Source organism: Oncorhynchus nerka, linkage group LG22 (genome assembly GCF_034236695.1).
Source record: "Oncorhynchus nerka isolate Pitt River linkage group LG22, Oner_Uvic_2.0, whole genome shotgun sequence".
Classification (NCBI taxonomy): Eukaryota; Metazoa; Chordata; class Actinopteri; order Salmoniformes; family Salmonidae; genus Oncorhynchus; species Oncorhynchus nerka.
In genome coordinates, this window is record NC_088417.1 from 93368138 (window position 1) to 93389988 (window position 21851).

The window sequence follows — 21851 nt, forward strand, 5'->3', positions numbered from 1 at the left end:
AAAACTGTTGCCGAAGAACATAAGACACTTGGTCATCGTTTTCCAATGCACTTAAAGCCCTCCCTACCCTGCCTCACACCCTCCCGAGTCCCTAGCGGCGCCCTAAGTGAGAAGAGAGTGAAAAATAGCGGGCATACATGCTCATATCACTATTTCATATGGAGGTGTTAGGGCCGTGCAAACTCCACCCATCCCCACTACTAACAATGCAATGCTAGCTAGCAAATGAAGACTGTGGTGCTGCAGGTCTTTGAAGAGAGTAATGATCCACATTTAAAACATTTCAAAACCCTGCAAGATTTTCAAGGGAGTCTGAGACATTCTTTGCGGCCCTATAAAAGCCACAGGTCGATCTGAGAGACTGTCAGCACAACAGCAAGGTGGGCCAGCCAGCAAAGGGAGAGAACACCAGAAGAGGCCTTCCTGTTTAGTGGAACTGGAACTATACTCAAGAACAAACAAATAATCTGATTCTAGAAGACACTTGTAACACACTGAGAACCAAACATGAGAGGATCTTCCTATTCCCAGAAATCCCAGTCCCTGCAGGTGAGTGGGGCACGCAGCAGTATGCGAGTTCAGAGCCCCTCTCCCTCCCGATGCCGTGGATCCTCGTATAACAACCGTGGACGCTCCGGATACCAGGACGGCCACGTGTCCTCGGCCGTGGAGTTGGGCACAGAGATACACCAGGTCCATGCCAACGAGAAGGAGGAGATGCAGGAGCTAAACCTGAGGTTTGCAGGCTACATCGAGAAAGTCCAGGCCCTTGAACAGAGGAACGCCCTGCTGATGGCCGAGCTGGCTGCGCTACAGGGCCGCTTCAAGGGAGGCCCCACCGGCATCGGAGAAGAGTACAACCTCAAGTTCAAGGAGATGAGGGAGCTGATCGAAGCCTTGACCAATGAGAAGGGAGCTGCTGATATCGAGAGGGGATACATTGAGGAGGAGGTGGAGGTGTGGAGAATGAAACTGGAAGAGGAGCTGGCACTAAAAGGTAGGGTCTCACACTGGGAAGTGGGGAGATTGGCTGAAACGAATCATATAGATTCACGTCATTGTTATATAGACATAAACAGTTGTTGGAGAGGGTATGATGTACTTTTGTTTGCATGAAAAATGGAACCAGATATTTTCCTTCGATGTATAATCACATTTGATTAGTGTGTATACAGGCTTATCATACACCCCATCAAATACAATTGATGCCAATACTTTATAGAGTAGAGTACTAACATCACTGCTGTCGTGTTTCCAACTCATCCACTCTCTATTTGTCCGTCTCCAGAGGAGGCAGAGATGATCCTGAGGGAATTCCGTCAAGACGTTGACAATGCCACTCTGCAGAAGGCTGAGCTCGAGAAGAGTGTCGAACAGCTGGTGGCCGAGATTGAGTTCCTCAAGAAGTTGCATGACGAGGAAGTTGCCGACCTCATGAAGCAGATCGAGGACTCCAAGGTGACCACGGAAGTTGACAGTGACCGCCCCGACCTCGCCGCCTACCTCCGCAACATGCGAGCCGAGATTGAGACTGTGGCGGCCAAGAACGTCCAGGAAGCCGAGAAGTGGTACAAGGGCAAGTTTGAAACCCTCAAAGAAGTCGCCGGCAAGAAAGAAGAGCAGATGAAGTCCATGAAAGAAGAGATCACCACCTTCCACAACCAGGTGACAGACCTCCAGAACCAGATCGACGGGCTGAGGGCGAGAAATGCAGCCCTGGAGCAGCAGCTGGAGGACATGGAGATGGCCCACATGGATAAGGTTGGAGGCCTGGAGGGCATCATTGCTCAGCTGGAGCACCAGCTCTGCGAGACCAAGATGGAGATGGGCAAGTACCTGGCCGACTACCAAGAGCTGTTGCACATCAAGCTGAAGCTGGACGCTGAAATCGCCGTCTACAGGAAGCTGCTGGAGGGAGAGGAGAGCAGGCTGGGGATCTCTGCAGGGAAACAACCAGAAGCTTAAGGTGTGTTGGTTAATGGTCATCATGGATGGGAAACAGCTCCCCTAGTAGGGCATGAGTCATGTCAGATTGGAAGGAACTGTTGGGGAAACATTAATACAAGTTTCTTTAGCGCTCATCAAAGTGTGAGGCTTACAGAAACGTGGTGATATCAGAAAATAATTACCAAGTCAAATGTACAAAATCACTGATCATACTGCTTGCAAGCAGAGCACCGTTGACACTTAAAATAGAGCAACTTTTATTCCCATTGTTTAGGTGTCTAAATATCATTCCAGACAGAGGAGCGCTTCAGATCAAAAGGTAGACTCCCAGATTAGATCATTCCTAAATGGTTATGTTTACTTTCTGTCTATGCTCCCTGTGTTTTTGACCCTCTATACGGACCATGTTTCTCTCCTCCCCTGTAGGAGCTGTCACAGAGGACCACCTCAATGTCCTGCAGTGTGGAGACTCACCAGCTGCCAGACGGTCTGCCTGAGCACCCAACGTTCTCCCTACCACCAAGCTTGTCAACTCCCCCTACCTTCACTCCTCTGTTCCACCTACCCGCCCACCCTATCAGCCCCCACCCTCTTTCTGCCCCTACACACTGTCAACCCCTAGCACATTCCATCACACCTTCCCAACCTCCCACCACCTCCTCCCAGTCCTGCCTGCCCCTGTCAACCCCCACCACCACCTCCTCCCAACCAGCCCACCCGTCAACCCCACCCCCCTCATCCCAGTCCTGCCCGCCCCTGTCAGCCCCCCACCACCACCTCCTCCCAACCAGCCCACTCCTGTCAACCCCACCCCCTCCTCCCAACCAGCCCACCCCTGTCAACCCCACCACCTCCTCCCAACCAGCCCGCCCCTGTCAGCCCCCCACCACCACCTCCTCCCAACCAGCCCGCCCCTGTCAGCCCCCACCACCTCCTCCCAACCAGCCCACCCCTGTAAGCCCCCACCACCCCCTCCTCCCAACCAGCCCGCCCCTGTCAGCCCTTGTCATGTCACGCTGTGCTACCGTATGGTTAACTCGTCAAAACAACACATCACTTTTATTTCAAATGTCATTTAAACCCCCTTTACCCCACCTATTTTCATGTTATGTAACATACCTGAAGACGTTCACATAAATGTATACCAAGTACTACTTAATAAACAAAGCTTGACTTGAGTGCATTACAGCTGCTGTGGTTTGTTTCTGGTAATAATTGCACATCTCTAAACATTGTCAATCTAAAATGACTGAGTTTGTTAGAGAAGTAGACGTTCTTATCCACCTTGTATTAGAATATCATCAATACAAATAGAATGTTTATGACTTTCAACAGATGCATACTTTTATTTGCAAATGTGCATGGTAAGATAAGTCAACGCGAAGGCTATTGGGACAAAGGAAGAACATTTGAATTACATTTCAAGTACAACAAATAGATACTGCATACCCTGGCCTTGACCCATAGTGGTGAAAGGAGTTGACACTCAAAATGTAAGAAATATTTTCATGATAGGATGTGTCAGTGTCAAGAGTCAATAACATCAAAGCCATAATAAGCAAAACCACTGGTTAGAACCAAGCGACTCGACCAACACAAACAGTGTCTTGCAAAAGTATTCAGACACCTTGGATTTCTTCACATTTTATTGTGTTACAAAGTTCTATTAAAATGTATGTCTTTTTTGTATTTTATATAATCCACATAAAATACTCTAATGTCAAAGTGGAAGAAATTATAAAAAATATGAATAGAAATTAAATAACTCAAAATGTAGTAGTTTGCATAAGTGTTCAACTCCCTTTGGCATCGATTACAGATTCGTTTTCATGGGTAAGTCTATAAGAACTTCACACACCTGGATTGTGCAATATTTGCCCATTATTCTTAAAAGAAAATGTTAAGCTCTGTCAAGGTGTTGACGATCATGGCTAGACAGCAATTTCCAAGTCTTGCCATAGATTTTCAAGGAAGTGAAAATTGTAATTTGACCCACTCAGGGACATTCACTCTTCTTGGTTAAGCAACTCCAGTGTAGATTTGGTATTGTGTTGTAGATTGTCCTGCTCCCAGTCTCTGCTGTAAAGCAGACTGTGCTCATCTCTATCCCGTTTCTATTTAGTCCGATGACAAGCATACCCATACCATGATGCAGCCACCACCATGAGGGAAAATAAGGAGGCAGTTACTCAGTGTTGTGTTGGATTTGGCCCAAACATAAGGCTTTGAATTTAGGCCCAAAGTCTATTCCATTGCTGTTTATTTTATTTTTTTCAGTATTACTTTAGTGCCTTGTTGAGCAGTTTCACTCCTGCTCAGTTCAGGACGAAGGCATCTTTGATGTGTCTGGGTGGTTTAATAAATCATCCACAGCATCATTATTAACTTGACCACAGTTAAAGACATATTCAATGTCTGATTTGTTATTGTTACCCATCTACCAAGCACTGCGCTTCTTTGAGGCTTTTGAAAAGCTCCCTGGTCTTTTTAGTTGAATCTGTGCTTGAAATGTAACACTTGACTGAGGGACCTTACAGATGTTGTATGTAGGAGGGACAGAGAAAGGGTTAGTCATACAAAAATCATGCCAACCCCTATTATTTAACACAGACAGAGTCCATGTACCTTAAGTGATTTGTTAAGCCAATTTTTACTCCTGAACTAATTTAGGATTGCCTAAACAAAAAGGCAGAACACTTACACACTGAGTGTACAAAACATTAGGAACACCTGCTCTTTCCATGACAGACTGATCAAGTGAAAGCTATGATACCTTATTGATGTCAATTGTTAAATCCACTTCAATCAGTGGAGATGAAGGGGAGGAGACAGGTTAAAGACGGATTTTTAAGCCTTGAGACAACTGAGACATGGATTATGTATAGGTGCCATTCAGAGGGCGAATAGGCAAGACAAAAGATTTAAGGGCCTTTGAACGGGGTACGATAGTAGGGGGTAGGTGCACTGGTGTGAGAGTGTCAACAACTGCAACTCTGCTGGGTTTTTCACGCTCAACAGTTTCCCGTATGTATCAAGAATGGTCCACCACCCAAAGGACATCCAGCCAACTTGACACAACTGTGGGAAGCATTGGAGTCAACATTGGCCAGCATCCATGTGGAACGCTTTCAACACCTTGTAGAGTCCATGCCCCGAAAATTGAGGCTATTCTGAGGGGAAATGGGGTGCAAATATTTTAGTTAGGAATTTATTAAAAATAAATTAAATCCATTTTAATCCCACTTTGTAACTAAATTAAATCCATTTTAATCCCATTTTGTAACAAATTTAAATCCATTTTAATCCCACTTTGTAACTAAATGAAATCCAAGGGGTCGGAATACGTTTGTACTGTAGTTGTTCTCAGAAGTTTTACTCAACAATGTTGAAATCAAAAAAATTATATTTAAAAAAAAATACTACAAAGTCTGTAACTGACAGTACAAAGCCGTTGTGAATAGTTCAGTGTCTGCTGTTCCTCCTCCTCCTCCTCCTCCTCTTCAGTTGTGAATAGGTAGGTGTCTTCTGTTCCTCCTCCTCCTCCTCTTCAGTTGTGATTAGGTCAGTGTCTGCTGTTCCTCCTCCTCTTCAGTTGTGAATAGTTCAGTGTCTGCTGTTCCTCCTCCTCCTCCTCCTCCTCTTCAGTTGTGAATAGGTAGGTGTCTTCTGTTCCTCCTCCTCCTCCTCTTCAGTTGTGATTAGGTCAGTGTCTGCTGTTCCTCCTCCTCTTCAGTTGTGAATAGGTCAGTGTCTGCTGTTCCTCCTCCTCTTCGGTTGTGAATAGGTCAATGTCTGCTGTTCCTCCTCCTCCTCTTCGGTTGTGATTAGGTCAGTGTCTGCCATTCCTCCTCCTCCTCTTCTTCAGTTGTGAATAGGTCAGTGTCTGCTGTTCCTCCTCCTCTTCAGTTGTGAATAGGTCAATGTCTGCTGTTCCTCCTCCTCTTCAGTTGTGAATAGGTCAATGTCTGCTGTTCCTCCTCCTCTTCAGTTGTGAATAGGTCAATGTCTGCTGTTCCTCCTCCTCTTCAGTTGTGAATAGGTCAATGTCTGCTGTTCCTCCTCCTCTTCAGTTGTGAATAGGTCAGTGTCTGCTGTTCCTCCTCCTCTTCAGTTGTGAATAGGTCAGTGTCTGCCATTCCTCCTCCTCCTCCTCCTCTTCAGTTGTGAATAGGTCAGTGTCTGCTGTTCATCCTCCTTCTCCTCTTCGGTTGTGATTAGGTCAGTGTCTGCCATTCCTCCTCCTCCTCCTCCTCTTCAGTTGTGAATAGGTCAGTGTCTGCTGTTCATCCTCCTTCTCCTCTTCGGTTGTGATTAGGTCAGTGTCTGCCATTCCTCCTCCTCCTCCTCCTCTTCAGTTGTGAACAGGTCAGTGTCTGCTGTTCCTCCTCCTCTTCAGTTGTGAATAGGTCAGTGTCTGCTGTCCCCCCTCTTCAATTGTGAATAGGCCAGTGTTTCCTCCTCCTCCTCCTCCTCTTCAGTTGTGAACAGGTCAGTGTCTCCTCCTCCTCCTCTTCAGTTGTGAATAGGTCAGTGTCTGCTGTTTTCACTCCTCTTCAGTTGTGAACAGGTCAGTGTCTCCTCCTCCTCCTCTTCAGTTGTGAATAGGTCAGTGTCTGCTGTTCCTCCTCCTCTTCAGTTGTGAATAGGTCAGTGTCTGCCGTTCCTCCTCCTCCTCTTCAGTTGTGAATAGGTCAGTGTCTGCCGTTCCTCCTCCTCCTCTTCAGTTGTGAATAGGTCAGTGTCTGCTGTTCCTCCTCCTCTTCAGTTGTGAATAGGTCAGTGTCTGCTGTTCCTCCTCCTCTTCAGTTGTGAATAGGTCAGTGTCTGCTGTTTCCTCTCCTCCTCCTCTTCAGTTGTGAATAGGTCAGTGTCTGCTGTTTCTCCGTTTCTCCTCCTCCTCCTCTTCAGTTGTGAATAGGTCAGTGTCTGCTGTTTCTCCGTTTCTCCTCCTCCTCCTCTTCAGTTGTGAATAGGTCAGTGTCTGCTGTTTCTCCGTTTCTCCTCCTCCTCCTCTTCAGTTGTGAATAGGTCAGTGTCTGCTGTTTCTCCGTTTCTCCTCCTCCTCCTCTTCAGTTGTGAATAGGTCAGTGTCTGCTGTTCCTCCTCCTCCTCCTCTTCAGTTGTGAATAGGTCAGTGTCTGCTGTTCTCACTCCTCTTCAGTTGTGAATAGGTCAGTGTCTGCCGTTCCTCCTCCTCTTCAGTTGTGAATAGGTCAGTGTCTGCTGTTCCTCTTCAGTTGTGAATAGGTCAGTGTCTGCTGTTCCTCCTCCTCCTCCTCTTCAGTTGTGAATAGGTCAGTGTCTGCTGTTCTCACTCCTCTTCAGTTGTGAATAGGTCAGTGTCTGCTGTTCCTCCTCCTCCTCCTCTTCAGTTGTGAATAGGTCAGTGTCTGTGTCTGCTGTTCCTCCTCCTCTTCAGTTGTGAATAGGTCAGTGTCTGCTGTTCCTCCTCCTCTTCAGTTGTGAATAGGTCTTCTGCTGTTCCTCCTCCTCCTCTTCAATTGTGAATAGGTCAGTGTCTGCTGTTCTCACTCCTCTTCAGTTGTGAATAGGTCAGTGTCTGCTGTTCCTCCTCCTCTTCAGTTGTGAATAGGTCAGTGTCTGCCGTTCCTCCTCCTCCTCTTCAGTTGTGAATAGGTCAGTGTCTGCTGTTCCTCCTCCTCTTTAGTTGTGAATAGGTCAGTGTCTGCCCGTTCCTCCTCCTCCTCTTCAGTTGTGAATAGGTCAGTGTCTGCTGTTCCTCCTCCTCTTCAGTTGTGAATAGGTCAGTGTCTGCTGTTCTCACTCCTCTTCAGTTGTGAATAGGTCAGTGTCTGCTGTTCCTCCTCCTCTTCAGTTGTGAATAGGTCAGTGTCTGCCGTTCCTCCTCCTCCTCTTCAGTTGTGAATAGGTCAGTGTCTGCTGTTCCTCCTCCTCTTCAGTTGTGAATAGGTCAGTGTCTGCTGTTCCTCTTCCTCTTCAGTTGTGAATAGGTCAGTGTCTGCTGTTCCTCCTCCTCCTCCTCTTCAGTTGTGAATAGGTCTGCCGTTCCTCCTCCTCTTCAGTTGTGAATAGGTCAGTGTCTGCTGTTCTCACTCCTCTTCAGTTGTGAATAGGTCCGTGTCTGCTGTTCCTCCTCCTCTTCAGTTGTGAATAGGTCCGTGTCTGCTGTTCCTCCTCCTCTTCAGTTGTGAATAGGTCAGTGTCTGCTGTTCCTCCTCCTCTTCAGTTGTGAATAGGTCAGTGTCTGCTGTTCCTCCTCCTCCTCCTCTTCAGTTGTGAATAGGTCAGTGTCTGCTGTTCTCACTCCTCTTCAGTTGTGAATAGGTCAGTGTCTGCCGTTCCTACTCCTCTTCAGTTGTGAATAGGTCAGTGTCTGCTGTTCCTACTCCTCTTCAGTTGTGAATAGGTCAGTGTCTGCTGTTCCTACTCCTCTTCAGTTGTGAATAGGTCAGTGTCTGCCGTTCCTCCTCCTCCTCTTCAGTTGTGAATAGGTCAGTGTCTGCTGTTCCTCCTCCTCTTCAGTTGTGAATAGGTCAGTGTCTGCCGTTCCTCCTCCTCCTCTTCAGTTGTGAATAGGTCAGTGTCTGCTGTTCCTCCTCCTCTTCAGTTGTGAATAGGTCAGTGTCTGCTGTTCCTCCTCCTCTTCAGTTGTGAATAGGTCAGTGTCTGCTGTTCCTCCTCCTCCTCCTCTTCAGTTGTGAATAGGTCAGTGTCTGCTGTTCCTCCTCCTCTTCAGTTGTGAATAGGTCAGTGTCTGCCGTTCCTCCTCCTCCTCTTCAGTTGTGAATAGGTCAGTGTCTGCTGTTCCTCCTCCTCTTCAGTTGTGAATAGGTCAGTGTCTGCCGTTCCTCCTCCTCCTCTTCAGTTGTGAATAGGTCAGTGTCTGCTGTTCCTCCTCCTCTTCAGTTGTGAATAGGTCAGTGTCTGCTGTTCTCACTCCTCTTCAGTTGTGAATAGGTCAGTGTCTGCTGTTCCTCCTCCTCTTCAGTTGTGAATAGGTCAGTGTCTGCCGTTCCTCCTCCTCCTCTTCAGTTGTGAATAGGTCAGTGTCTGCTGTTCCTCCTCCTCCTCCTCTTCAGTTGTGAATAGGTCAGTGTCTGCTGTTCTCACTCCTCTTCAGTTGTGAATAGGTCAGTGTCTGCTGTTCCTCCTCCTCCTCCTCTTCAGTTGTGAATAGGTCAGTGTCTGCTGTTCCTCCTCCTCTTCAGTTGTGAATAGGTCAGTGTCTGCCGTTCCTCCTCCTCCTCTTCAGTTGTGAATAGGTCAGTGTCTGCTGATCCCCCTCCTCTTCAGTTGTGAATAGGTCAGTGTATGCTGTTCCTCCTCCTCTTCAGTTGTGAATAGGTCAGTGTCTGCTGTTCTCACTCCTCCTCAGTTGTGAATAGGTCAGTGTCTGCCGTTCCTCCTCCTCCTCTTCAGTTGTGAATAGGTCAGTGTCTGCTGTTCCCCTCCTCTTCAGTTGTGAATAGGTCAGTGTCTGCTGTTCCTCCTCCTCTTCAGTTGTGAATAGGTCAGTGTCTGCTGTTCTCACTCCTCTTCAGTTGTGAATAGGTCAGTGTCTGCTGTTCCTCCTCCTCTTCAGTTGTGAATAGGTCAGTGTCTGCCGTTCCTCCTCCTCCTCTTCAGTTGTGAATAGGTCAGTGTATGCTGTTCCTCCTCCTCTTCAGTTATGAATAGGTCAGTGTCTGCCGTTCCTCCTCCTCCTCTTCAATTGTGAATAGGTCAGTGTCTGCTGTTCTCACTCCTCTTCAGTTGTGAATAGGTCAGTGTCTGCTGTTCCTCCTCCTCTTCAGTTGTGAATAGGTCAGTGTCTGCCGTTCCTCCTCCTCCTCTTCAGTTGTGAATAGGTCAGTGTCTGCTGTTCCTCCTCCTCTTCAGTTGTGAATAGGTCAGTGTCTGCCGTTCCTCCTCCTCCTCTTCAGTTGTGAATAGGTCAGTGTCTGCTGTTCCTCCTCCTCTTCAGTTGTGAATAGGTCAGTGTCTGCTGTTCCTCCTCCTCTTCAGTTGTGAATAGGTCAGTGTCTGCTGTTCCTCCTCCTCTTCAGTTGTGAATAGGTCAGTGTCTGCTGTTCCTCCTCCTCCTCCCTCTTCAGTTGTGAATAGGTCAGTGTCTGCTGTTCCTCCTCCTCTTCAGTTGTGAATAGGTCAGTGTCTGCTGTTCCTCCTCTTCAGTTGTGAATAGGTCCTCTCTCTTCAGTTGTGAATAGGTCAGTGTCTGCTGTTCCTCCTCCTCTTCAGTTGTGAATAGGTCAGTGTCTGCTGTTCTCCTCCTCTTCAGTTGTGAATAGGTCAGTGTCTGCTGTTCCTCCTCCTCTTCAGTTGTGAATAGGTCAGTGTCTGCTGTTCCTCCTCCTCTTCAGTTGTGAATAGGTCAGTTGTGAATCTGCTGTTCCTCCTCCTCTTCAGTTGTGAATAGGTCAGTGTCTGCTGTTCCTACTCCTCTTCAGTTGTGAATAGGTCAGTGTGTCTGCTGTTCCTAGGTCAGTGTCTGCTGTTCCTACTCCTCTTCAGTTGTGAATAGGTCAGTGTCTGCCGTTCCTCCTCCTCCTCTTCAGTTGTGAATAGGTCAGTGTCTGCTGTTCCTCCTCCTCTTCAGTTGTGAATAGGTCCTCCTCCTCTTCAGTTGTGAATAGGTCAGTGTCTGCTGTTCCTCTTCCTCTTCAGTTGTGAATAGGTCAGTGTCTGCTGTTCCTCCTCCTCTTCAGTTGTGAATAGGTCAGTGTCTGCTGTTCCTCCTCCTCCTCCTCTCAGTTGTGAATAGGTCAGTGTCTGCTGTTCCTCCTCCTCTTCAGTTGTGAATAGGTCAGTGTCTGCCGTTCCTCCTCCTCCTCTTCAGTTGTGAATAGGTCAGTGTCTGCTGTTCCTCCTCCTCTTCAGTTGTGAATAGGTCAGTGTCTGCCGTTCCTCCTCCTCCTCTTCAGTTGTGAATAGGTCAGTGTCTGCTGTTCCTCCTCCTCTTCAGTTGTGAATAGGTCAGTGTCTGCTGTTCCTCCTCCTCTTCAGTTGTGAATAGGTCAGTGTCTGCTGTTCCTCCTCCTCCTCCTCTTCAGTTGTGAATAGGTCAGTGTCTGCTGTTCCTCCTCCTCTTCAGTTGTGAATAGGTCAGTGTCTGCCGTTCCTCCTCCTCCTCTTCAGTTGTGAATAGGTCAGTGTCTGCCGTTCCTACTCCTCTTCAGTTGTGAATAGGTCAGTGTCTGCTGTTCCTACTCCTCTTCAGTTGTGAATAGGTCAGTGTCTGCTGTTCCTACTCCTCTTCAGTTGTGAATAGGTCAGTGTCTGCCGTTCCTCCTCCTCCTCTTCAGTTGTGAATAGGTCAGTGTCTGCTGTTCCTCCTCCTCTTCAGTTGTGAATAGGTCAGTGTCTGCCGTTCCTCCTCCTCCTCTTCAGTTGTGAATAGGTCAGTGTCTGCTGTTCCTCCTCCTCTTCAGTTGTGAATAGGTCAGTGTCTGCTGTTCCTCCTCCTCTACAGTTGTGAATAGGTCAGTGTCTGCTGTTCCTCCTCCTCCTCTTCAGTTGTGAATAGGTCAGTGTCTGCTGTTCTCACTCCTCCTCAGTTGTGAATAGGTCAGTGTCTGCCGTTCCTCCTCCTCCTCTTCAGTTGTGAATAGGTCAGTGTCTGCTGTTCCCCTCCTCTTCAGTTGTGAATAGGTCAGTGTCTGCTGTTCCTCCTCCTCTTCAGTTGTGAATAGGTCAGTGTCTGCTGTTCTCACTCCTCTTCAGTTGTGAATAGGTCAGTGTCTGCTGTTCCTCCTCCTCTTCAGTTGTGAATAGGTCAGTGTCTGCCGTTCCTCCTCCTCCTCTTCAGTTGTGAATAGGTCAGTGTATGCTGTTCCTCCTCCTCTTCAGTTATGAATAGGTCAGTGTCTGCCGTTCCTCCTCCTCCTCTTCAATTGTGAATAGGTCAGTGTCTGCTGTTCTCACTCCTCTTCAGTTGTGAATAGGTCAGTGTCTGCTGTTCCTCCTCCTCTTCAGTTGTGAATAGGTCAGTGTCTGCCGTTCCTCCTCCTCCTCTTCAGTTGTGAATAGGTCAGTGTCTGCTGTTCCTCCTCCTCTTCAGTTGTGAATAGGTCAGTGTCTGCCGTTCCTCCTCCTCCTCTTCAGTTGTGAATAGGTCAGTGTCTGCTGTTCCTCCTCCTCTTCAGTTGTGAATAGGTCAGTGTCTGCTGTTCTCACTCCTCTTCAGTTGTGAATAGGTCAGTGTCTGCTGTTCCTCCTCCTCTTCAGTTGTGAATAGGTCAGTGTCTGCCGTTCCTCCTCCTCCTCTTCAGTTGTGAATAGGTCAGTGTCTGCTGTTCCTCCTCCTCTTCAGTTGTGAATAGGTCAGTGTCTGCTGTTCCTCTTCCTCTTCAGTTGTGAATAGGTCAGTGTCTGCTGTTCCTCCTCCTCCTCCTCTTCAGTTGTGAATAGGTCCGTGTCTGCCGTTCCTCCTCCTCTTCAGTTGTGAATAGGTCAGTGTCTGCTGTTCTCACTCCTCTTCAGTTGTGAATAGGTCCGTGTCTGCTGTTCCTCCTCCTCTTCAGTTGTGAATAGGTCCGTGTCTGCTGTTCCTCCTCCTCTTCAGTTGTGAATAGGTCAGTGTCTGCTGTTCCTCCTCCTCTTCAGTTGTGAATAGGTCAGTGTCTGCTGTTCCTCCTCCTCCTCCTCTTCAGTTGTGAATAGGTCAGTGTCTGCCGTTCCTACTCCTCTTCAGTTGTGAATAGGTCAGTGTCTGCTGTTCCTACTCCTCTTCAGTTGTGAATAGGTCAGTGTCTGCTGTTCCTACTCCTCTTCAGTTGTGAATAGGTCAGTGTCTGCCGTTCCTCCTCCTCCTCTTCAGTTGTGAATAGGTCAGTGTCTGCTGTTCCTCCTCCTCTTCAGTTGTGAATAGGTCAGTGTCTGCTGTTCCTCCTCCTCCTCTTCAGTTGTGAATAGGTCAGTGTCTGCTGTTCCTCCTCCTCTTCAGTTGTGAATAGGTCAGTGTCTGCTGTTCCTCCTCCTCTTCAGTTGTGAATAGGTCAGTGTCTGCCGTTCCTCCTCCTCCTCTTCAGTTGTGAATAGGTCAGTGTCTGCTGTTCCTCCTCCTCTTCAGTTGTGAATAGGTCAGTGTCTGCAGTTGTGAATAGGTCAGTGTCTGCTGTTCCTCCTCCTCTTCAGTTGTGAATAGGTCAGTGTCTGCCGTTCCTCCTCCTCCTCTTCAGTTGTGAATAGGTCAGTGTCTGCTGTTCCTCCTCCTCTTCAGTTGTGAATAGGTCAGTGTCTGCTGTTCCTCCTCCTCTTCAGTTGTGAATAGGTCAGTGTCTGCTGTTCCTCCTCCTCCTCCTCTTCAGTTGTGAATAGGTCAGTGTCTGCTGTTCCTCCTCCTCTTCAGTTGTGAATAGGTCAGTGTCTGCCGTTCCTCCTCCTCCTCTTCAGTTGTGAATAGGTCAGTGTCTGCCGTTCCTACTCCTCTTCAGTTGTGAATAGGTCAGTGTCTGCTGTTCCTACTCCTCTTCAGTTGTGAATAGGTCAGTGTCTGCTGTTCCTACTCCTCTTCAGTTGTGAATAGGTCAGTGTCTGCCGTTCCTCCTCCTCCTCTTCAGTTGTGAATAGGTCAGTGTCTGCTGTTCCTCCTCCTCTTCAGTTGTGAATAGGTCAGTGTCTGCCGTTCCTCCTCCTCCTCTTCAGTTGTGAATAGGTCAGTGTCTGCTGTTCCTCCTCCTCTTCAGTTGTGAATAGGTCAGTGTCTGCTGTTCCTCCTCCTCTACAGTTGTGAATAGGTCAGTGTCTGCTGTTCCTCCTCCTCCTCTTCAGTTGTGAATAGGTCAGTGTCTGCTGTTCCTCCTCCTCTTCAGTTGTGAATAGGTCAGTGTCTGCCGTTCCTCCTCCTCCTCTTCAGTTGTGAATAGGTCAGTGTCTGCTGTTCCTCCTCCTCTTCAGTTGTGAATAGGTCAATGTCTGTCATTCCTCCCCCTCCTCCTCCTCTTCAGTTGGGAATAGGTCTTTGTCTGCTGTTCCTCCTCCTCTTCAGAGTCTTCCACTCTCCCTTCTGAGTGGCCAGACTGCCAAACAGCTCCTTCATCTTCCTCTTCGCATCTGCTGTTCTTCCTTCTCTTCAGTTGTGAATAGGTCAGTGTCATCTGTTCCTCCTCCTCTTCAGTTATGAATAGGTCAATGTCTGTCATTCCTCCCCCTCCTCCTCCTCTTCAGTCTGGAATAGGTCTTTGTCTGCTGTTCCTCCTCCTCTTCAGAGTCTTCCACTCTCCCTTCTGAGTGGCCAGACTGCCAAAAAGCTCCTTCATCTTCCTCTTCGCATCTGCTGTTCTTCCTTCTCTTCAGTTGTGAATAGGTCAGTGTCATCTGTTCCTCCTCCTCTTCAGTTATGAATAGGTCAATGTCTGTCATTCCTCCCCCTCCTCCTCCTCTTCAGTCTGGAATAGGTCTTTGTCTGCTGTTCCTCCTCCTCTTCAGAGTCTTCCACTCTCCCTCCTGAGTGGCCAGACTGCCAAACAGCTGCTTCACCTTCCTCTTCGCATCCCTACACACACAAAAAAACTGGTCATTTCTACAGGGAAAAGTGTATTTTGCAGTGTGCAGACCTGGAATCAAATAGTAGTTCAAATAGTTTAGCTGTGTTTAATTGAGCCTGGCTGCCTGGAACCAATTAAAAAGTGCAAAAAGTGCAAACCCTAGCCAGACCAAATCAAATGCTTTATAAAAATTAAATTAAATTAATGTAGTAACTTTTAGATTGATTATGTCACGACTCCGACCGAAGGCGGCTCCCCTTCCCGTTCGGGTGGCGCTCGGTGGTCGGAGTCGCCGGCCTACTAGCTGCCACTGATTCTTTCCTCCCCCTCCTTATGTGTTTATTGGTTACACCTGTTTTGAGTTGGTTATAATTAGTGAGGCTTTATTAGTCAGCCGGCCCGCCTGGTTCTTTGTGCGGGATTGATTATTGTAACCCTGGTGTTTGCATTTGATGTACGTGTTCGTGTAGTTAGTGCTAGACTGTTTTCATTCCCTGTGTCTGGGGCATTTTGTTTGAGCACACGAAAGTGGGGTGACCGTAGTTCACCGTGTGTGCATTAAAGAAGCACTTTATTGAACTCTGCTTTCCTGCGCCTGATTTCACCCTCACGACACCCAGGACCTTACAGATTAAGAGAGAAGAGGTTGTCCTACAGACCTGCCCATGACCTCGCTGAGTTTCTCTGGGGCCAGGAAGTGGGTGTGTTTACAGATCTCTGTCAGAGCTCTCTTAAACTCCTTCTCATACTTGTGGTTCAACCTCTCCTTCTCCCTCTCCTCCTTCATGTTCCCTTGCTTCTTCTCATAGTCCAGCCTAGAGAGAAAAAAAGAAGAATCGAGAGAAAGTACAAAATGAATGCCATGTAAAAAATGTAATTCAACTGTTAAAAGGTTTACAGCTAAGTGAAGGTAACACACTAAGGAGGAAATAGTTCCACTACCTAAATCTTCAAGGAGTAATTTTTCACAACTAACTCAAATCAACTCTCTCTCACACTTCTATATTTTTCTACTATCTTTGATACAAGCATCATGGGTTAAGGTGACACTAGAGAGGAATATCATCCTTCTCTATCCCAATCTTCAGAAAGCCATGCTATACAAATGACTGAATTCAGAGGTCTTACTCACTTCTACAATCTTTGGTGTGAGCAGTTTAAGAGGAATGGGTTTCTTCTTCTCCAAGACCAAGGAGGATGTGATGTCTTGGAGCCAGATATGGCCCCAAGGACTTTCCCATGATCCTCTTGGGATAACAGAAACACAAAGTACAAGGTTATATTACAACTGTCTAATATGAGTTAAATCAGTCAGCCAACGTCCACAGATAAAAGGTCAAATAGGAAGCTTTGCTTTGGTAAACATTTAAAAAGTAGTTTTTCTGTCAGATACCATCCAGCTAGAAGATCATACGTGTTTATAATACATTCCATTGTGTAGAGGAAAACCTCCTTTACCAAAACATGTGGACTTGCAATCATTGACAACTAGTGGTGAAATAGTCTTCATTTCAGTGAGGGTGAGCTGCATCTTTCTGGTCTGCGTGACCTCTGGTGAAGGTCATTTATCTGCTGATTGACCACTATTCCCATTTGGTGATGGACAAAAACAAGGACTCACTGTAGCGGCAGACGGGGAAATAAGGGGTAGCCCGGAGTTGGGATCAATTCCATTTCAAGTCAGTCATTTCAGGAAGTAAATTGAAATTCCAATTTTCCTTATTGAAATTGACCCTGGCCATAGTGTTACATACAGGGTCACTAAGGTGACCACTGCTTCTTTTAAGCAAACAAACTTTTTTATTTTTCTATGCTCGATTTTGGACACTAATTTAGCGTCAAAAAGCAACATTTGCCCAGGGCTTGCTGACAATGCAGTTCCACTCACCTGTAAGGCTGTAGGGCACGTTTTGACAGGACGGTGTTTGGAGAGCAGTATGCTGATTGGCTGGAAGATGTGGCTACAGGAAGTGAGTTCTCTGTAGAGTGAGGAGCAGCACTACAGCAGGTCTAGACAAGTGGCCAAAGACAGCCTATGGAGAGGACAGACAGTGGGACATCATTAGGACAGAATACAAGTACACACTGATTTAGTGACCATTTCAACAAACAGGCACATACACACGAGCATTAACGGAAAAACACACTCGGACACACTCACTCATACACACAGAAAACATACACACTTCTCTCTCTCTCGCCCGGGGGAGGAGTGTGTGAATGCAGTCCACTACCCTACAGGGTCATACTGACTCTAATCTCTTGAGGCTGATTCCTAGCAGCTAACATAGTGTTGATAATTACCACAGGGCTGACACTTCACACACACTCTGTCTATTCACTCAGCATAGCCCTGCATCGGCCTTTGTAAGCCCCACAAGAATCTAGACAGTTAGGATATGACCGCACACCAAGTGACTATAGGTATAAATGGTTTATGAGTATCATTACTGCTCAAATAAACTAACTAGGCCTGTGATGGTCATGGGTCTCCTCTCCTTTGCTCTTGACTGCCACGACATGGGTGCTGTTTTTACTAAGGAATTGGGTACATGTATTTAATGATACTCATTTGCTCCAAAACAAAGAGCAACAAAGTTCCATCACGTAAAGATTGCATGTTGCCACGGAAACAGACTCAACAGAACATTGGCTGAATCTGTCTTCAGTCAGCTGTTTGTTCCACAACACCATTCTAAAACTGGCTAGACTGTTTGGCCTCCTGAGTGGCGCAGCAGTTTAAGGCACTGTATCGCAGTGCCTGAGGCATCACTACAGACCCGGGTTCGATTCCAGGCTGTGGGGAGACCCATGAGGTGGCGCACAATTGGCCTATCATCATCCGGGTTAGAGGAGGTTTTGGCATCTGTGATTTCCTTGTACTATCGCACTCCAACGACTCCTTGTGGCGGACCAGGTTCCTGCACGCTGACTTCGGTCTCCAGCTGGACAATGTTTCCTTCAACACATTGGTGCGGCTGGTTTCTGGGTTAAGCGAGCAGTGTGTCAAGAAGCAGCGTGGTTTGGCTGGGTCGTGTTTCGGAGGAAGCGTGGCTCCCGAGTTTCAACGATGGGACAAGACTGTGAACTACCATTTGGATATCACAAAATTGGGGAGGGAAAAAAAGAAAAAAATATGTGAAAAAAAAAATCTGCGGTTAGATGTGAACCTTTACTTTATTTGTCAACTTGAAAATGAAGTTCATTAAAACGATTATGACAGTTATTTTATTTTCATGGTGGTGTATCTCCATAATCACCTGTTGTATTCGGGGCAGGTGACAAATAAAATGTGATTTGACAATCGTCAGTTACACAATTATACAATTACCGTGCCAGCCCTACAACTAACAGCAGCACATATCTTGATGACAATGATGACAGAATAGCACTAGTTCATCCACGTCAACCCTCTTCACTCCTCCTACACTACAAATGCATCCCAAATGGCACCCTGTTCTCTAATGGCCCTGATCCAAAGTAGTGCACTACATAGGGAATAGGGTGCACCGTACATCGTCCCACTCAACAACTTCAGAGGAGGGGTGTACTTGAATTTGACACCTCATTACTAAACCTATAATTCAGAATGAGGGCTAGGATAATGGCAGAGAAGGTCCTGGCACATTCATAGGATATGGCTTATTAGCTACACTGCTTCAGTCCCTCTCTCGCTCGCTCCCTCCCTCTCTCTCTCTCCCTCCCTCCCTCCCTCCCTCCCTCCCTCCCTCCCTCGCTCCCTCTCTCACTCCCTCTCTCACTCCCTCCCTCCCTCCCTCCCTCGCTCCCTCGCTCCCTCACTCCCTCGCTCCCTCCCTCCCTCCCTCCCTCGCTCCCTCCCTCGCTCCCTCACTCCCTCCCTCCCTCGCTCCCTCGCTCCCTCCGCCTACACACCAGATGTAGTGTGAAGGAGAAATAGAACACTGCTGACTAATTCTGACCAATTGTAATTATCCCATTGCCCACACTCACTGCCTGCCTGATCTTGGTCTCATCTCTGAAGACACACAGCCCAATTTGTTCCCTACCCCTTAACATTGGGCCTAACCATTCAACATGGAGATCTAAAACGGTCTGGATAGGTAGAATCAGTGTAGCTGTGTAGCTGTGTATCTGAACGGTCTGGATAGGTAGAATCAGTGTAGAGGTGTATCTGAACGGTCTGGATAGGTAGAATCAGTGTAGAGGTGTATCTGAACGGTCTGGATAGGTAGAATCAGTGTAGAGGTGGAGCTTCCACCAGATCACTTCCACCTTACAGATCTGCTCTCTCAGTCTCACCTGCAGTGATCTGTACCCAGATCAGTGGTGAAGGTGAGCTGCAGCGTGGCAGACAGAGGCAGGCTGTGGGTCTGACAGCACAAGCGGGTCACTGCCCTTCCAGCTCTGCCTGAAGGGCTGCACCACTGAGTAACCTGGAGGGAAGGAAAACGACACAGCAGCCTGTCATGCCAGGGGCCTGGGGCTCAGACCGAGGGGATCGGCCTTAGCATTTTAAAATTAAAACAGACAGGGCTTTGATGAGACAAAGGACTCCTCATGATTAACATTTGATTTTACTTCCTGAATTGAAGGATTTGAAATTAAATTGACCCCAACCCTGCAGTCTACCCAGCCACCGGGCCTTCAGTACCGTAGTAGCATAATCAGCCACACCCGCTGTGATGTCAGTTTACATGCCAAGACACACTGCTTTGTGTAGTCTGCATAATATGTGCTGCTATGCAACTCAGTCAGCCACGTAGGCATGGTCCCTCTCACTCTCGGAGATCCATTGTTATCATCACATCTGTGACATCAGAGCAGTAGAACGCTGCTCTTCCACTGTGGTCCTAATGAACACATAAATAACCAACAACCTATGACAGCCTGACTGTCTCTATTGCAATTGCCCCGCTGTGTCTGCCAGCCACTGTCTAATACTGCAGAGTGCTGTAGAGTGCAGTCAGGACACCATGGCACAAGCAGTGCCCGGTGAAATAGTTTCACAGCTATGCCAAGCCGTCATCGGCAGAATTTAAGCTATGCTAGATGTGAAGATCTCAATGTCGGTTCATGTTGATAGACTTAGTGGACTTCAGTTTGTAGCGATGTTGGAATAATATAATACATGCCATTAAGCATACACTTTTTTCCAAAGTGACTAACAGTCATGCTTGCATACATTGTATGTATGGGTGGTACGGGGGAATCGAACCGACTACTGGCGTTAGAAGCACCATGCTCTACCAACTGAGCTACAAACGACCGCTAATTAAATAACGCAGATTTCAGCAATCGTTTGCTCCAGAAATGAATGTGCTATATATGATGGCATCCAACCCTGGTATTAGACTGCTAACCTGGTTCATGTTCAGTAGGAACCAAATGGAAGCAAAGAGGCTGAAAGGAGGAGGGACCTAATTGAATTTGTCCAATAAGAAAGGCTTGAATAGGACCAAGTGAGTTGCTGAGAAGATAGGGCAATAACTCATGAAGTTAGAGAGACAGTGACATCATTACCTGTAGAGGTCTCGTCTGGCACGGCCAGCTGTAGTACACCCAGCAGGAAGTTGAGGTTCTGTCCTGAGCTCATCTTGGAGAAGGAGGTACTCTACAGTCAGGCAGCACAGCACCCCAGGCCTGGTGTCACATCCTTTAGGCAGAAATTATGACAAACATTCACAGACACAACACACTAGGCTTGGACGATATACCGGTTGAATCTAAAACCGAATATTGGCCCCTTGATAAAGGGCTACTTGCTGTTGTGTTCGATGGTGATCACTCGAGTCTGCAAGTGTTTTGGACAAAATGAGCATTGAGACGATGTGCAGTCGACATCCCAACTCACTTATCAATATAACAAAATAGCATGACTCAACTTGCTACGAAACCTGGGTACAGGGGACCTGGGGCAGCCACAGACGTTACTCCGATAGACAGTGAGAACGTTGTAAAAACTAACATATATTTCTCTACAAAATATGTGATAGTGTATCAGTCGCCAGTGATTTCATCAGCTGGTTTGAGCTTGTTGTAGGCTGTCTGCTGATAATTAGCTTCACTGACAAACACAGGGATGGAATTTTAGATAGCTAGCTTAGGTCGGATGTTAGGCACTGAACTAATAAACAGCATGTAGCTTGTCACTTATTTACGATCGTTTGACAGCTTGCTGATGTTGTAGACATGTTCCCAGCAATCAGTCCGTACCAAAACACCAATCACTTCGTTGTAACATTGGGTCAGCTAAACACACAACAACAGACTCGCTGCTGTACTGACTCGGGACAGAGCAGGCTATGATGAAATAATGTTACTACATACAGTTGCTAGTTTATGGAAGGAGCATTGTATTTAGTGTTGCATTTGCTCCGTTAGCTGGTTGGTTATCTTCTCTTTGGTTTCATATGAAGTCACAGGCTCAGGTTTAGAGCTAAAGCTTAGCTTGTTAATCATGGACAGTTTTCGTGTAACTTACATGATCAAACTTAACAACAAAAAAAAACATGAAACTCCTTACCTATATGTAACAAAGACAAATTCGAAATAAAACTTCAAATAATTTAAAGATATCTTGATTTATTCTGACTTATTTTTGAGGCCGTCGTTGTTGTGACTGTTGTAGTGACTGTTGTGGTGACTGTTGTAGTGACTGTTGTGGTGACTGTTGTAGTGACTGTTGTGGTGACTGTTGTAGTGACTGTTGTAGTGACTGTTGTTGTGACTGTTGTTGTGACTGTTGTGGTGACTGTTGTGGTGACTGTTGTGGTGACTGTTGTAGTGACTGTTGTGGTGACTGTTGTGGTGACTGTTGTAGTGACTGTTGTGGTGACTGTTGTGGTGACTGTTGTAGTGACTGTTGTAGTGACTGCTGTGGTGACTGTTGTGGTGACTGTTGTAGTGACTGTTGTTGTGACTGTTGTTGTGACTGTTGTGGTGACTGTTGTGGTGACTGTTGTAGTGACTGTTGTAGTGACTGTTGTTGCTAGGTAACATATTAAAACTAAATGGGAAGATGTTGCTGCCAAGGGCGCCGAGTCAATGAGAGGCTTCCAAGGGTCTCAGCGGAGCCCTAGAGGACTCACCAACTAGCGTTTGAGATTGACTCGTAAATGTGCAAAGTGTTCGTTTTGACACTCATCCTGGGGTATTTAGACATACCGACTGTATGATTTTCAATACCTTAAAAAAAAATATATATAACTATCTAAAATGTGCCAAATAAATGATATGCAGCCCAGCTATGATTTGGTTTGCTAACTTGCTAGCTAAGTGGCTAGATGTCAAGATCAAGCTTCTTGGTTACAGCAGAGACAATTAATCCCCCCTGGATCAAGATCCATGTTGTTTAAATTGTTTTGTTTTGTGCATCCCTTGTGTGCACTTCAGGTAATACCGAATACCCCATTATGGTACAGCAACTGTAGAAAAACCCTAGCACACACACACACA

General features: G+C 46.9%; 1 protein-coding gene and 1 pseudogene across 1 annotated transcript; one reads left to right on the forward strand and one right to left on the reverse strand.

The window, feature by feature from the left end:
• Positions 1–445: 445 nt before the first annotated feature.
• On the forward strand, positions 446–1965 carry LOC115104833 (vimentin). Its single transcript, XM_029626159.2, has 2 exons — positions 446–997; positions 1289–1965. The coding sequence occupies exons 1-2, from the start codon at positions 508–510 to the stop codon at positions 1963–1965; spliced, it is 1167 nt and encodes a 388-aa protein (XP_029482019.2). The 5' UTR covers positions 446–507.
• A 12125-nt stretch (positions 1966–14090) lies between these two features.
• Positions 14091–19989, reverse strand: LOC115104834 (nucleolar protein 14-like; annotated as a pseudogene).
• Between the last annotated feature and the right edge of the window lie 1862 nt (positions 19990–21851).

Coding starts and splice junctions, on each gene's coding strand:
- LOC115104833 (XM_029626159.2), top strand. CDS start 508: ATGAGAGGATCTTCCTATTCCCAGAAATCCCAGTCCCTGCAGGTGAGT. Junction 998..1,288: donor AGAGGAGCTGGCACTAAAAG/GTAGGGTCTCAC, acceptor GTCCGTCTCCAG/AGGAGGCAGAGATGATCCTG.